The following is a 17,077-nucleotide window of genomic DNA, read 5'->3' as shown; positions in this document are numbered from 1 at the left end:
AGTCCACTGTCAATATGCAGACCAAGAAAAGTGACATGTGTCCTATTCTGCTCTGCAGCAGAGAATGTCTGTGTGAAAAGATCCTACAGGCTTCTGTAATAAGGTTCATGCAGATAGGCGTACAATACACTGTGTTCAGATTGGTCCTTTATGACCGCATCTTATGCTGTACATATGGTACTAATGCTTACATGCATATAGGGTTGCCACCTTTTCTTCTAGTCAAACCCAAACACTTTAGCGGTGCACAGCATTTTTTTTTTTTTGTAGTATAAACTATGCATACATTTTGTGTTGAAATCACAACGCATAGACACGCACCGGACCCCAACAACAAACCCAAAGGTACATATGTGAATCCAGCCTCAGGGGTTGTACCTTTGACAGCCTGGGCTCAGTGGGTTAAATTATGCTGGGCGTCATTCAGCAATGTACCCCAAGTATATTTTTATAATTTTTTCATACAAATATAGCTTTATTTTATATTAAGCCCAAAAACCACTTCACTACTGGACAACTTTTACCATATTTTACTCTAATGGGGGTCTGTATGGGGGGGGGGGGGGTGCTTATATAAGGTGACTGATATTATGGTGGTAAAATCAGCAGTCAGCATCCCCCATTAGTTCAGAGTCACCTTATATTAGCAACAGTGGCGACCATAGTGTAAACAAGCCCCCCCCCCCCCATAGCAACGCTACAGTGTCGCACTGCTGGTGGAACTCAGGAGAGAGCGCAGTCAGCTACAGGAGGGGGGGGGGGGGTCCTGCTGGTGCTGGAGGGCTGGTGGTATGAACAACCACTTTCCACACTGGCTGGAGCCTATATTGCTGTGTCAGGGTTTCAGGAGAGAAACCCGGGCACAGCTGTCAAAACCCAGACTGTTCAGGTCATGCCCGTACTGGTGGCAACCCTGTATGCATACAGTGAATTACCCTATGCCCTGCCGCCACTGCCTAGTGGATTCAGGGCCAACATGTAACCATAGTCATTGTTTAGGCAGTGCAGATCAATGTTACCAACCTACCAAATTGAAATTTACAGACGAAAAAAAAATGTATATGTAGATCAGGGGGCTGGACGCATGGATGGGGGGGGGGGGGGCGGCGGCGCCTGTGCGCCCTCTATAGACGGGCCACCACTGATTAGGTATGTGGTACACAAATTCCAGCAGCCAGCTCTAAGTTATAATAATAATTAAAGCTACATTAAACCCCAAAACAATCTTCAGCTGTGATAGCTGCATTGGTTTAGTTTTGTAAGCTTTTTTTTCACCTAGTGGTCCAGCCAGTGGCACACTTCCTGCCTTAGGCTGCATTCACACCTGAACACGGCGTATTTTACCGCGATTTGGCGCGACAAATTGCAGCGTTTTGTCCCGTGATTTGCCGCGATAAGACGCGGTAAAATACGCCACAGTAACATACACAGGAGGGGTGATCAACATTGTCGGCTATGGCCGAACGCCAAAAGCCACCTGAAAAAAAGGTCCGGGACTTGTTTTGAGCTTCAGGCGTTTTGGCGTTCGGTGTGGAGATGTGAACCATCTCCATAGCCGACAATGTAAAATCACCCCTCCAGCGTATTGCAGGCTGCAATAGCGGCGGGCGTGAAAACGCCTAGGTGTGAATGCAGCCTTAGAATGTCTCAACTCCGGAGCAAGGAGCCTCAGAGACACCTCTGGACAGCAGCATTGACACTCTTGGGAGAGGGGAGTGTTAGATGAAGTAGCAAATTTAGATGGACTTGACTAACAAATATAAGCTGAACTCCAGATAACACTTTATAAGCAGTTACAGTAAACTTTATTTTCTCCTTCTGGGATAAATGTTTTACATAAACAAACAAAAGTTGACCATTGTAAGAACCCCTGTCAGTGGTAAATGGTTTGTATTGACGCTCTAACTGCCACTTTTGGTGGAGAGTGTGGTATGTTGGAAGTTAAAAATAACAGACTGGCAGGTTACATAACCAGGTAAAAATAAAGTAAAAAAACCTAAGGGCCCTTTCACATGGACGTGTCCGTGTACGGGCTCCGCTTTGCTTAGCAGGGATCGCTCTGTCGATCCCCGCCAAGCAGGCAGATGACAGGTCTGTCTCTGCACACTGTGCAGGGACCGACATGTCAAAGCACCGCTCTCCTCTATGGGGGAATCGGATAAAGATGGCCCGTAGAGTCAGTTTTCATCCGATCCACAAGACGGATGGAAAATAGGGTTTTTATCTGTCACACTTAGCAAATCGGAGCGGGTCGGATGTCAGCGGACATGTCACCAATCCTTGATGCCTCCCAAGATAGGATCCTCAGCAGCATGAGCATAATCAGGCCACGCCCCTGAAGAAGTTAGTGATGACAAAAATAGTAGGGAGGAGCCTGTAATGTGTGACGCAACGCTTGTACTGGGACACGCCGGCCATCTTTATAGTTAGGAGCACTGGACGTGCAGCGTCCCACTCAGGACATGTGGGAACTGCAAAAGTATTACTTCTTTGTCATTGCTATATTGCATGTCATTTTGCATTGCTACACCTGTGGTATCCCTGTTCATAGGCTGGTCAAGTGTGCTTCATACTTCCCACCACAAGATGGGGATAGCACCACTCTGGGATATCTATCCCAGCTCAGGTTTATCTGTGGTCAGTTGTTCAGTTCAGGAAGTCAGTGTGCGAATAGAAAGCAGAATGTCAAGGTGAGAGAAGGTCAGTCCAGAGAAGGGACAAATTGGAACTGCTCAAATCAAAGGGCAAAAGCCACCAACCGGCAGCAAAGACCTTTGAGAATAAAGGTGAATGATTTCTTAGCCACCGGCAACCTCACCAATGTCACTGGATTCAAGCATTATACTGAACCACAGCCTGAGTCCAGGATTACTAAAGCCTATTAACAGTGGATCAGCAGAATTCCTCTATTTACCCGGAGACTGTATTCTAACTGTATGTTTGTACTGCAACCAAAACCAGTCACAGTAAAAGTTGCGAGTTGTATCCTACCACTGTCTACCTTATTCTTCAACATTGCTACTACAACTGGTTGTACCACCATTAACGGTACTGGCGTCACAACAAATACCATCAAGGGACCCAACCGCCACAAGCACTCTTAACACCCCTGTCATCACGGGCAGCTCAACCACCATCTTGGCTGGCGTTTCCCTATCACAGAGCGTGCCCCAGAGGATTTCGTGCTGTCTTCCCTTTCACTGTGTAACCGGCCCAGGGAGGCTTTCTGCTAACCGTGAGTAAACCGATGAACTGTATTATTGCTGTCTCTCAGCGGCCCACCGTGCACCTCACGTGTCCCCCCTGCGGTTCTGGCACGTCGCAGAGGTTTTTTTTGTTTTTTATCTGCTTGATATTTACTTCATAAATGTGAGTGTATCAACTTCTTTACCCTTTATTAAACTACTTCTTGGGATGTCTGCACTATGAAGTGTTTTCTTTTCTTTGCTGGGTTCTCCACTAACGAGGTTGATTAAGGGCCTGATTATGCTCATGCTGCTGAGGATTCTCTCTCGGGAGGCATCCAGGATTGCTTGTACTAAAGGAGCTGCTGCCCATTCTCTACACCCTTTGCTGTTGAAGAGCCACTATTGATATATTGTCTTGCAAGTTCTTATTTTCCTTTTGGTAAGAAGCAGTGTGTTTGGGTGTTGGTGGCAGTGTTCGAACCAGTGATCTCCACAAGAATTTTTATATGGACTTTATTATCGTTCAATTACATTTAATGGTGTTATGAGTGATTCAGTTCCCATATAAGAGTTGCACCATTTTCTACATAACTCCATAGACCTGCATGGAGCGTCCGTTCGGGTCCGCCTAAAAAACTGACATGGCCCGCCCATGTGAAAGGAGCTTTAAGAAGAAAACTACTGCAGAAGCAACATCTATGTATTGGTAAGCTGCAGTATATTACATTTTTATTTATTTTTAATACTTTTAATGCTACAATAGGAGTCATGACCAATACAATTTTATTGTAGCTCAGGTCACAGCAGTAACATTGACCTGTCTGTCTGTGGTGCATATATATACAAATTCATATACAAACATAGTCATATACAAATTATATTCATATTGCCAAGAAACATAATTTCCAGAAAACGCTTATGATGATTAACATGGAAACAATAAAAAATAGCACATCTGGTGAGTAACAAGGCTATTCCCAGCCACCAGATCATAATTTCTATTTGCCAGATGAAATTGCCTTATCCCTGTGGAACCCTCGAGTTGTCCAGCCATTGGATTTATGCATTTTTAATTACATAATGTTTGAGCCATTTAATTGCACTGTTCCAAAGCAAGGTAATATACAATGAAGTGTATTAAGAAATTACATGTATAGGTTGATTTACTAAAGGGTTTGAGAATGTTTACACAATTAAAGGTTTAAAGATTCATTTCAATTGACTGATCAGATTTAAAGCTTAACTCCAAAATATTCCCCTTTTGGCGATCTATGTACGTTACAAGGATTTTAACAAACTATGTTGCAGATTCCTACCTTTTGTTATTCTGAAGAATTCACTGTTTGTTCCTATGATCCCCTGGGCTGAGTGAGTCTAATGGGAGGGGTTTCATAATTATCAACCAGCTGTGCACCTGCAGGGCACTAATAAGGAAAGCTGCTGGACCTGCATCTCTTTAGCCGTGATTTTCTATTGGGAGCATCGCACCAAAAATTAAATTTTTGTTGCAAGGGATGCCTGAAATCTGACTTGTATCTTTTGCATTTCTGGGAAAATTGGTTAGCCAATCACACAAGCAGGAAATTAATCTGTACACAGAATATGTACAGAACACCTCCAGGTAGTCATATTGCATTGCATTTTAGAAAATTACAGCGGCTGCAGATTGAAAAGGAAAGGTCATTTTAATAACATTCAATTAGAATATGACTTGTGTCACACTTGTATATGCTATATTATTTTTTCCTTATTTTCAATTTATTTCCCCCACAAAGGTGGAGTTACCCTTTAACCTCTTCCCAACCGAGTCATAGTAAAATGACGTCGGCGGGAACCTCTCGTCTTTCAGACTGGATGTCATATGACGTCCTTGCTTTTCCGGCCGCTAGGGGGCGCGCGCTGCTGACTGCACGCGCTAGCCCCCGCCGCATTGTTTGGGACCCGGTGCGCCTGCCCGGAGGCCACGATGTCGGCCGGGCACCCGCGATTGCCCGCAATCAAGGCAGGACCATGGATTTGTGTGTGTAAACACACAGATCCATGTCCTGTCAGCGGTGAGGAGACTGATGTGTGTTTCCAGTACAGAGGAACACACATCGATCTCCTCCCCTTGTGAGTCCCCCTAACAGTTAGAACACACTTTAAGGAACATATTTAACCCCTTCAGTGCCCCCTAATGTTAACCCCTTCCCTGACAGTCACATTTACACAGTAATCAGTGCAGTTTTATAGCACTAATCGCTGTGTAAATGTGAATGGTCCCAAAAATGTGTCAAAAGTGTCCGATATGTCCGCCGCAATGTCACGGTCACAATAAAAAAAAATCGCAGATCGCCGCCATTACTAGTAAAAAAATAAATAAAAATGCCATAATTATATTCCCTATTTTGTAGACGCTAGAACTTTTGCGCAAACCGATCAAATACGCTTATTACGATTTTTTTAACAAAAATATGTAGAAGAAAATGTATCGGTCTAAACTGTGGAAAACATTTTTTTTTTTTTTAATTATGATATTTATTAAATCAAAAAGTAAAAGATAGTGGTTTTTTTTTTTTCAAAATTGTCGCTTTTCTTTTGTTTATAGCGCAAAAAATAAAAACCGCAGAGGTGATCAAATACCACCCAAAGAAAGCTCTATTTGTGGGGGAAAAAGGGCGTCAATTTTGTTTGGGAACCACGTCGCACGACCACGCAATTGTCACTCAAATTGCGACAGCGCTGAAAACTAAAAATTGGTCTGGGCAGGAAGGGGGTGAAAATGCCCGGTATGGAAGTGGTTAAAGAAAATTCCTGTTTACCTATATCATCTGCATGTGATTGGATAACTGAAGGGAATATTCACACATTTTATTGTTTGAAAATTCTCAAATCCTTTAGCAAATAACCCTTATACAGTAAATAAATATGTAGGTTGCTACACCAATACTTTAGGATGCCTATTTGCCAAGAGATTGAAGTGTCAACAACCTGAGCTGAAATCTGTAGATAAGATAATAAAGACGCTCTCCAGGAGGTGAGCGTATCATTGTCAAAGTGTACAATCAAGAGAAGACTTCATGAGAGCAAATACAGAGGGTTCACCACAAGGTGCAAACCATTCATAAGCCTGAAGAATAGAAAAGCCAGATTAGAACAGCATTCTTTGGACGGATGAAACTAAGATTAATCTGTACCAGAATGACGGGAAGAAAAATGTGTGAAGAAGGCTTGGAACAGCTCATGATCCAAAGCACACAACGTCATCTGTAAAACATGGTGGAGGCAGTGTGATGGCATGGGCATGCATGGCTTTCAGTGGCACTGGGCTATTGGTGTTTATGGATGATGTGAGAGAAGACAAAAGCAGCCGGATGAATTCTGCAGTGTTTATAAATATACCGTCAGCCCAGATTCAGCCAAATGCAGCAAAGTTGATTGGATGGTGCTTTACAGTACAGATGGACAATGATCCAAGAAACACTGCAAAAAGAACCCTGGAGCTTTTGAAGAAAAATAAGTGGAATATTCTGCAATGTCCGAGTCAATCACCTGATCTCAACCCAATTGAGCATGCATTTCACTTCCTGAAGGCAAAACTAATGGCAGAAAGATCCACAAACAAAGAACAACTAACAAGAGCTGTTGTTAGAGCCTGGCAAAGCCTCAAAAAGGAGGAAACCCAGTCTGTGGTAATGTCCACAGGTTCCAGACTTCAGGCAGTCATTGCCAGTAAAGAATTTTCTACAACAAAATATAAAAAAATAACATTTTATTTATGACTATAACTGTATTTATACACACACGCACACACATATATATATATATATATATATATATATATATATATATATATATATATATATATATAGAGAGAGAGATAGATAGAGAGAGAGAGAGAGAGGGAGAGAGAGAGAGATTTATATATATATGTAGAGAGATAGAGATCTCTATATATGTAGAGAGAGAGAGAGAGAGAGAGAGATCTATATATGTATAGATATAGATCTATTTATCTCTATATATCTCTCTATATATATATATATATATATATATATATATATATATATATATATATATATATATATATATATACACCTAGGGCTGGATTTACAAAGAGTTACGCCGGCGTATCAGTAGATACGCCGACGTAACTCGGAATCTAAGCCCGTCGTTTGTGCGTGATTCTAAAGGGTGCCTTGACCGAACAAAGGTTGAAAAACACTGACCTTACCCACCACAGGACTCTAGTCTCAGTTTTGAATGTAATTATCCAACGCAAGGCTATGGTTAGTGAAGAATTACTTGTTTTCCAGTAAGAACTTGATAATGTTGTAGGAAGTGATTTAGAAAGTTCTTGCTAACACGAGTCACTGCATAAAGTATTAAAAGTATTTGAACCATAGAACAAGTCCCAGTTTACAAAAAGTACATCAAAATGTATGTGCTATTAGATTTATTATAAGAAACTGTAACTGTTATCCTTAGTGGAAAAGGAATATTAGTAGGTGCTGGCGCCTTCCTAATAAATTATATATGTTATCCTTAGTAACAGTGTCCTTGGAGAAAAGATTAGAACACTAGCCAATATCTGGTTATTTTTGTACTATTTTATGACAGTTTATTATAGGCTATTATAGCGTTTGCCACAGAATGACAAAGCATTTCCCTACAAACCCAATTTATTGATCATGTAACTGCCAGTAGTGGCTAACATCCAGCAGACAAACCTGCACCTGAAAGATCGGAGATATCTGATGTAGAAATAAGCTTCTCATACTGAAGACTGCTGACTGGAAACATAACATGGAGGCCTCCTTTTACATTCCAACAATTGCACTGGGGATTGTTCACAAGGTAAGCTAATACACATTGATCCCATGTTCTGCAAGTATTATTGGAGTGTGCTCATTGTGCTCTGGTGTGAACCCAAATAGTTCCTGACAACACTCATCAACATGGAATTAGACTAACATATTGGAATTGAAAGTTCACACCCCCCAAAATGTATAAAATGTGCTGCCCCTATTCTTTCTGATAGAGCCATTTTAGATCTCAGAAGCCTACAGGAAATCGTACATTTATATCCCCACCTATCAACATATTCCACATTCTAAACCACAATCCTTTAGGCTGAAAAAGAAAGACAGGATGCAGGCGCCACTTTAGTAAAACTGTATGATTTTAATGTGTAGAAGCATCAAAACACTCAGGCCGCGTACACACGGTCGTTCCAAACCGATGAGAATGGTCCGACGGGCCATTTCCATCGGTTCACAGCTGAAGTGTCCTGATGGTCTGATGTGCGTACACACCATCGTTCCAAAAACCGATCGGGTCAGAACGTGGTGACGTCAAACACACAACGTGCTGAATAAAACGAAGTTCAATGCTTCCAAGCATGCGTCGACTTGATTCTGAGCATGTGCGGGTTTTGAACCAATGCTTTCTGTACTAACCATTGGTTTGGACCGATCGGGCAACGGTTCGATTTTGAAGCATGTTTTAAAATTTTGGACAGAAGGAAAACAGACCGATGGGCTATACACACGGTCGGTTTGGACCGATGAAACTGAACTTCGGTCCATTCTCATCGGTTTTGTCCGACTGTGTGTACGCGGCCTCACTCTTAAGTTTCTTTAAGCAGGAATATAGAAGTTCAGTCAGACGTCCACCTCCGCTCGCATTAGCATTCTCCAACCAGTAAACTCTTTCTATGCTGTGCTGGATGCAGGGGAGCCGGTGTGCTGTCCGAATGGATGACTTCCGGGTCTCGATGCGGTATTCCAGAACGAGGCCTGGAGCGCAAGCCTAGGAGTCTGTGCTGGGTGCTGGGGCGCGGCGTGAAGCGGGATGACGTCAGGACCGTGATGCTATGCGTTTCGGTGCATGCGCAGTGAGGAAAATAGGAATCACACGCGCACATTTCTCAAGCGCTTGAAAGAGTTTACTGGTTGGAGAATGCTAATGCGAGCAGAGGTGGAAGTCTGACTGAACTTCTATATGCCTGCTTAAAGAAACTTAAGAGTGAGTGTTTTGATGCTTTTACACATTAAAATCATACAGTTTTACTAAAGTGGCCCCTGCATCCGGTCTTTCTTCCTTTACATGCCCTGGAGTTCAGCTTCAGCTCCCCTGGCAAGGCAGCCCTGAGTATAAAGACTGTCACCTCACTATAAGAGCAGCAGCTCAAAGGACTTTTATGGACTAGTTTCCTCTATTATATTTCAGTATGCACCACTATCTTGTATACTTTCCTTAGGCTGAAATAAATGTACCTTCTCCTGCCTTTTTAGAGGTTCCAGACTGCTTTACCAGGCTTATTTTACCCATTTGACCTTCTTGCATGTCACACCCAAATTTAGCGTGTAACCCCACAGCCATGTCACTGACTTTCAAAGATCTGTGAATGAATTAACTACAAGTCCCTTCTGTCACCTCAGCAGATATGTAGTGATTATTGCACTTATAGTCCATTAACACTTCCTCCAGCTCAGCAACTGAAAGTCTGTGCCTCGGTACAGACCTTAGCTGGAATCTTCAGGAACCTGTTATCCACTGACTGCAATAGCAATGCTTTGCAGGCTCATTTGCAAAAAAAATAGAAATGTTGCTGCAAATATGGGTACATGCAGGGATCAGCTAAAATTTGATCAGTGGCACCATAGTGCCCAGTCAGCAATGGCGCTTTTTGACTACTGTACTGTATGTAAGCGGGGTCGGGGTGTGACGATTCACAGAGGGAGACACACGTAAGTTCTCTGAACAAAACAACATTTATTACCGTGGAGCGGTAGTGAAAACAGTCAATACAATCGTACAGCGAATGGTTCCTCTCTAGGCCTGGAGACACAACTATGCAGTACAGTTATTGTTGCTCTAAGCGACGTGGATTTCTGAATTGCACAGGCGCTTTCCACTTAATGGCACACTATATACCCCAAACGTTCCTTTTCCGCACTACAGCGAGTCACCGGTATGGCCGGTAGCAGCTGGGCATCTTTCACCAGACCAGGGTTAACACTGCAGGGCTACGGAGGACCCCTGATCTCCCACACGCAGCAGGATCTCTGTCTTGCTCCGCCAACGCCTGGGAACTCCCCCACACGTGCCAGAGCTTTTCTATATAAGGAAAACCACCCCCAAAATGGCCGCCCAGATCTCTCGAGATCTCATGTGTCCTATCAGGACACCGGCCTCCTCTAAAATGGTGTCGGAGACACTCCAGAGGTCAGTAGTGTTAACATAAGTACATACATAAACATAACAACTCGACTGCAATGTGAATACATACAATTATCCAACCACTGCGCTTGCAGCCAACTAGGCTGCCTTATCACTGGCAGCTGCCTACATCCCCCCCCCCCTTTAAGAAGTGCAATCCCTTGCATTACCTAGGGAGAGAAATTTACCACAGTGCGAAATGATAACAAGCAAATCAATAAGCAACACAACAATTCAAGGCATAATCAGCATAGCGGACAGGTTTCAGTCCCCGTGTCATAAGCTTTGGGAAGCGAGGCTCCAGGTCCCCCAATAACCATCTCCATCAGCGGCAGCAGGGCACAGTTCCTCACCCACAACAGAGTCAATAGGCCCTACTTCGTCCATAAGAGGTTCATCCTCCTCTGGGATGGGGTAACTTGCGCATCTGGTTCCCTCGCTGGCAAGTCCCGTTCAGTTGCAGTAGCCTGGTTCTCTGTAGCTCCTTCAGCTGGGGACAAGTTCTCTACTGCCGGCAGAGGGGGCAAACACCATGTTGCAGAGTCACTGTTGAGGACTTCCTGGCCGTAGTTCCGTCTAGCAGACGGTGGGAAGACAGGAACCGGATTATCCGTTCGTGACTCCGCACTGAACACACAGGGACGAAGGAGATTACGATGCAGCCTTTTATGAGGTCCATCTGGTTTTTCTGAGACCAGATCATACACAGGCCGCCCCCGTAAAACATTGCTGTTCGACTCCCACTTAGCCTCCAGCTTGCTGTCCCTCAGGTGTTTGGGATTTCTCACCAAAACTCTGTCTCCCGGCGCAAGTGGCAACAACTGGACAGCACTTTCCTCGGGCAAATCCTGGTGTTTTCCCAGCACTATTTGTTTGGCTCGATCCAGGCAGTGCCAGTGATCTTGGACCCATTCATCTGGGGTCCTTGACGTAATAGGCTCTGGGGTTTCCAGGAGTAAATCCACCAGCAACCGGCCGTAACGCCCAAACATCAGAAAATGAGGAGTATAACCAGTGGCTCGATGCACAGTCTGTAAGCCCAAACGACATCTCCTACATACTGCTGCCACAGTTCTCGATGCTCTTTCTCGAATTTCTCGATGCTCTTTCTGCGAATTAATCCCAACAAGGTGCGAATACAGTGTTCACAGGCCCCATTCCCTTGGGGGTGGTAAGGAGTAGTATGCGACTTGCGAATACCACTAAGACGACACAGTTCAGAAAACACCTTAGACTCAAAGTTCGGCCCTTGGTCCGAAAGAATCCTTTTGGGGCACCCATAAGGCTGGACTACATGGATCCAGAACAGTTTAGCCGTGGTGGCGGCAGTCTGATCTTTAGTTGGCACCACGATAGCGAACTTAGAGAAACGGTCCACAAACACCAGGGCATAGTGATACCCTGACGATGTGTCAGCCACTGTCAGGAAGTCCATGGTCAGTAGTTCAAAGGGTTCACCCGTCCTCACCACCAGAGGGGTAGTTTTCTCTGTTCTCCCTTCATGGATGGCACAACTCTGACACTTTTGACATGCCTTTTGCACCCACTTAGACAGTCCCAGACAAAATATGTACTTACGAACGAAGGCCTCCATCCGTTCCGCACAGAAGTGTCCTCCAATCTGGTGAAAGACTCGACAAACCTCCAAGGCCTCCGATTGGGGGATAACCAGTTGATGAATAACTCGAAGCTCTCCAGGAACCCGTGCTTGTCAGTATAAGAGACCATTATATCTTTCCAGCAGATCCCACTGTTTTAGAAGCTGGCACAACGTCGGTGAGAGCCTCCTTGGCTCCTTGGAATCTGGCTTCCGATTCCTGTCCCAATATCTAATGAGCTGATCCATGTCAGGATCGTTCCGCTGGAGTTGCATCCATTCTCGAGGAGTGTGAATTTCCGGCCCTCCGGGTGGGCCCCGATTACTCTGCAGAGTCGTTGACGCCAGTTGTCCCTGCATGTTGATTCCGGAGGGAACGACCTCATCCCCTTCGAGTTGTTGATCTAGATCATCCTGAGGACGGTCAAAGGGGAATTGAGACAGGGCGTCAGCATTACCATTGGAGCGCCCTGGCTTGTAGTGAATGGTATAGTTGAACCAGGCCAGTCGTGCCACCCAGCGTTGCTCCAAGGAGCCCAGTTTTGTCGTCTCTAGGTAGGCGAGAGGATTGTTGTCCATATATATGTCCACCCGGCCACTCACTAAGTACTCAGCAAACTTTTCGGTGATGGCCCAGACTACCGCTAACAGCTCCAGTTTGAAAGAACTGTAGTTGACTGGATTACGTTCGGTAGGGCGCAAGCTCCGACTTGCATAAGTGATCACGCGCTCAGTTCCATCTTGCTCCTGAGCAAGCACAGCCCCCAATCCTTGAAGGCTGGCATCGGTGTACACACAGAAGGGTTTACAGTAGTCCGCATAGGCCAAGATGGGTGCAGAAGTCAGCTGCGTCTTGAGGGTCTCCAGTGCCTCACTTTGTGCTGCCCCCCAACTGTCACTGATACTGGGAGAATATTTACCCTTCCGATGAACAGGCAACTGGGTCAAGGGGGCCGCGATAGTAGCAAAGTTCGGAATGAATCTGCGGTAGTAACCTGCAAGTCCCAGGAAGGAGCGTAGCTCTGTTACCGTTTTAGGGCTTGTCCACGCCTGTACAGCCTGAATTTTGTCTGGATCGGGGGACACCCCCTTTGCCTCGACCACATGCCCCAAATACTGGATTTTGGTTCTCATAAGATGACACTTTTCCGGTTTGAGCCGAAGGCCATACTGTGCCAGTCGCTGGAGGACTTGATCCAGATGTAGAAAATGGTCCTTAAACGTTCTGGAGAAGATGATAATGTCATCTAGATAAATCAGGACAGATTCAAAGTTCAAGTCTCCCAAGCAAAGTTCCATTAGCCGTTGAAACGTACTGGGGGCATTGGTCAGGCCAAAGGGCATCCGATTAAACTCGAATAGTCCCAGAGGGGTGATGAAAGCCGTTTTTCACGATCTTCCCATTTACGGGGTCCTGCCAATATCCGCTGGCCAAGTCGAGCGTGGAGAAATACTGTGCCTGCCCCAAGGCCATTAGGGATTCTTCGACCCGGAGCAGTGGGTAAGCATCCCGATGGGTACAGGCATTCAATCTGCGATAGTCCACACAAAAACGTAAGCTGCCGTCCTTCTTTCGCACCAGAACTATGGGCGCAGCCCAGGGGCTACGACTCTCTCGAATCACCCCCCCTTTCAGCATACCACGCAATAGGTCTTTGACCTCTTGACAAAGAGCGGGGGGTATATTACGATATCTTTCCCGAACAGGAGCTGTGTCTCCAGTGTGGATGGAATGATCCAAAGCATTAGTACAGCCCTTATCCTCAGGACCTTGAGAGAATGTCATCATATGTCTGTGAACTAGTTGCTGGAGCTTGTTGCGTTGTTCAGGAATCATTCCCGAAACCGGAAGTGCCAGTTGTGCTAAAAATTTCGGAAGATGAGCATCTGCTGAATCAGGTAGAGCCATTTGCAAAGCAGCGCAGGCGGCCTCCACCCCAGGGCAGGGGTCAGTGATGCAGCTTTTGGGTACTGTATATAACTCGGCAATGGCCACGTCCGTGGGCACTTGGATAGGGGTGGACCCCAAGTTAACCAGTTGCACCAACACCTGTCCCTGGACGAACAACAGACAAAGTTCTGGCTACCAACCATTCACCTTTGGTTTCCAGATTGCGTTGTGGTTCTAACATCACAGTGGCCCCTATTATGTGTGTTCTAGCCACCACAGGAAGGGGGCACACTAACTCTTGGCGTGGGGGTATAATAACCCGATGTCGGGCAGAGAGGCGGATGAGCCCCACTTTCTCAGTATGTTTATGACTCTGCGTCTGAACTGTCCGACAAGCGTTCATCAGATTCTGCAGCTGTGGTTCCGATTGCCCAGATGCTTGTGTTGAAGCCTCTGAAGGAGGCGTGTTAAGTCCAGTTCCTTTAGGGCGTTCATTGTGGACGCGCGCCCGCCGCAAGCTCCGTGAGCCCGACCGCGAGTCCTGTGGACTCGATCGCCGTGGGCATACCCGCGATCGTCTCACGGTAAGGAAGAACCGGGAGATGCTGATGTACACAAGCATCTCCCAGCTCTGCCTAGTGACAAGGACAGTGATCACGCTTCCTGTAATCGGAAGCGGTGATCACTGTCTTGTCACGTGTAGCCCATATCCCCATCAGTAAGAATGACTCACTAGGGCACACTTAACCCCCAGTGCCACCGAGTGGTTAACCCCTTCACCGCCAGTGTAATTTTCACAGTAAACAGTGCATTTTTATAGCACTGATCGCTGTAAAAATGAAAATGGTCCCAAAAATTTGTCAAAAGTGTCCGATGTGTCTGCCATAACGTCACAGTCACGATAAAAATCGCTGATCATTACTAGTAAAAAAAGTATTAATAAAAATGCCATAAAACTATCCCATTTTTTGTAAACGCTATAACTTTTGTGCAAACAATCAATAAACGCTTATTGCGATATCTTTTTACCGAAAAGAAGAATACCTATCGGCCTAAACTAAGGAAAAAATATGTTGTTTTTTTATATATTTTTTGGGGGATATTTATTATAACAAAAAGTAAAAAATATTGCTTTTTTTTTTCAAAATTGTCGCTCTATTTTTGTTTTTAGCGCAAAAAATAAAAACCGCAGAGGTGATCAAATACCACCAAAAGAAAGCTCTATCTGTGGGGAAAAAAAAAGACATTAATTTTGTTTGGAAGCCACATCGCACGATCGCGCAATTGTCAGTTAAAGCGACGCAGTGCCGAATCGCAAAAAGACCTCCGGTCTTTAAGCTGACAAATGGCCCGGGGCTGAAGTGGCTAGTAAACATTTGTAACAGTGCACAGGTGATCATTTTGGACAAGGTATTCCGCAGAATAGCTTTAGCCTAGGTTCACACTGGGTACGATTTGAGATGCGATTTCACATGTCAAATCGCATCTCAAATCGCCTGCATTTGCCGGCAATTGTCCTAATCGGTGCAACGCCGCATCTGCGGCGCTGCACCGATTGCAAAAAGTAGTTCCTGTACAACTTTTTGCGATTTCGGGCCGCGATTTACATTGACATCTGTGCAGAAACCTGCACAGATGTCTCTGAAATCGCGAACGAAATCGGGACTGCCAGCGGGAGTGAAATTGTGCGAGTTCAGCTAAACTCGCACGGCTTCACTCCCACAGCCCAGTGTGAACCTGGGCTTAGGGTATCAGACGATATAGTTGAGGATCACCAATATGTACTGGGGACCTCAGCTTTTACAAGTGGGCCTACCAAACCCATGCCTATAATGTTTAAACGGACTTTCAACTACAGACAGAATTCAGCTTTCAACCCTGGCCAGTTGACCTGGTCAGTGATGCATGACTATGTTTTCTCAGTCCCCATATATATATAAATGTATGAAACATATCTGCTGAAGAGTATAGAATTTAAAACAATTAAATCAGAACAACAGCAATATTACCATAAAAGTATCAAAATATAGCAAAAAATTTCTTTCATATCAGTTCTCCGATTTTTGTTTTAGCCTATGGGTAAGTCTTCTAATTACTGAAAAGGCCTGTTAACCCACACTTAATCTTCTAGTTATATGCCATTATATAGCTGACAAACTGTCTCATCAATCTATATACACAAGTCTAATTTATGATTTATATCATAATGGTTAAATCAACTAAACAAATAGCAGAACGCAACATTCCAATTAAAATTGACATATTCATTGTTATGGTTGTCCTTGAGAAGTGGTAAAATAAATAAATGCCCACACGCATTCTTTTCAATCGTTTTTGTATATTTTATATTATATCAGTTGTGCTACAGTGGAAGGTTTAAATACATGCAATACATTTTACTAGTTGTTGAAAAAATACCTTTTACTCCTCCAAATGACCCATGAGTCATGTTGCAAGCTGTTCGTTGAAGATTATGTTCATACATCAGTTTAATCTGATACTGATTGCCATGCTCCACATTTCCTAATGTACCTTAAAAAGACAAACGGGAGAGATATATTGTAAAATATATTAGTAAAAAAAGGAGGCAAATTTGGACCTAATGAGAACAGTCTGATTAAAACTGGGGCTTGTTTCTTGGAGTGTAGAGGGAAGCATGAAGTGCTCTAGAATTTTCTGGTAGAGGGCTGTGCTGACTTTAGACTTTATAAAACACAGTGGACAAACACCAGCAGATGACATGGCTCCCCAAATCATCACCGACTGTGGAATTTCACACTGGACCTCATGCAACTTGGATTCTGTACCTCTCCAATTCTTCCTCCAGACTCGGGGACCTTGATTTCCAAATGAAATGCAACATTTTACAGTCAGTGATGATTTGGGACTCCATGTCATCTGCTGGTGTTGCTCCACTGTGTTTTATCAAGTCCAAAGTTATCAAAGCCTTCTACCAGGAAATCCTAGAGCAATTAATGCTTACCTCTGCTGACCAGCTTTATGGAGATGCTGATGTCATTTTTCAGCAGGACTCGGCACCAGCAGGACAGTGCAGCATCATCATATGACCGGTATGGCGGTGATCAAGTTTACCTACTGGTGACAGTATGAAGAAAACATTTTTTGTTGAGTATTGTTTAACCTTTTTTTTTACAAGTTTGTTTTTACATACTGTGACCAGAGCAATACAGTGTTACT

The 17,077-nt window shown here is 44.4% G+C and overlaps 1 protein-coding gene across 3 annotated transcripts in view; it reads right to left on the bottom strand.

The window, feature by feature from the left end:
• The window catches only part of BBS9 (Bardet-Biedl syndrome 9), a 514,138-nt gene that overhangs the window by 448,255 nt on the left and 48,806 nt on the right, over window positions 1-17,077 (bottom strand). For all 3 annotated transcript variants that reach the window (XM_040353183.1, XM_040353182.1, XM_040353184.1), the window contains exon 6: window positions 16,298-16,411. In XM_040353183.1, the coding sequence (XP_040209117.1) occupies window positions 16,298-16,411 (114 nt within the window). The remainder of the gene's footprint in view (window positions 1-16,297; window positions 16,412-17,077) is intronic.

Source organism: Rana temporaria, chromosome 5, assembly GCF_905171775.1.
Source record: "Rana temporaria chromosome 5, aRanTem1.1, whole genome shotgun sequence".
NCBI classification, from domain to species: Eukaryota; Metazoa; Chordata; class Amphibia; order Anura; family Ranidae; genus Rana; species Rana temporaria.
The sequence above is the reverse complement of the archived record's forward strand: the minus strand, read 5'-3'. Positions and strand labels throughout refer to the sequence as shown.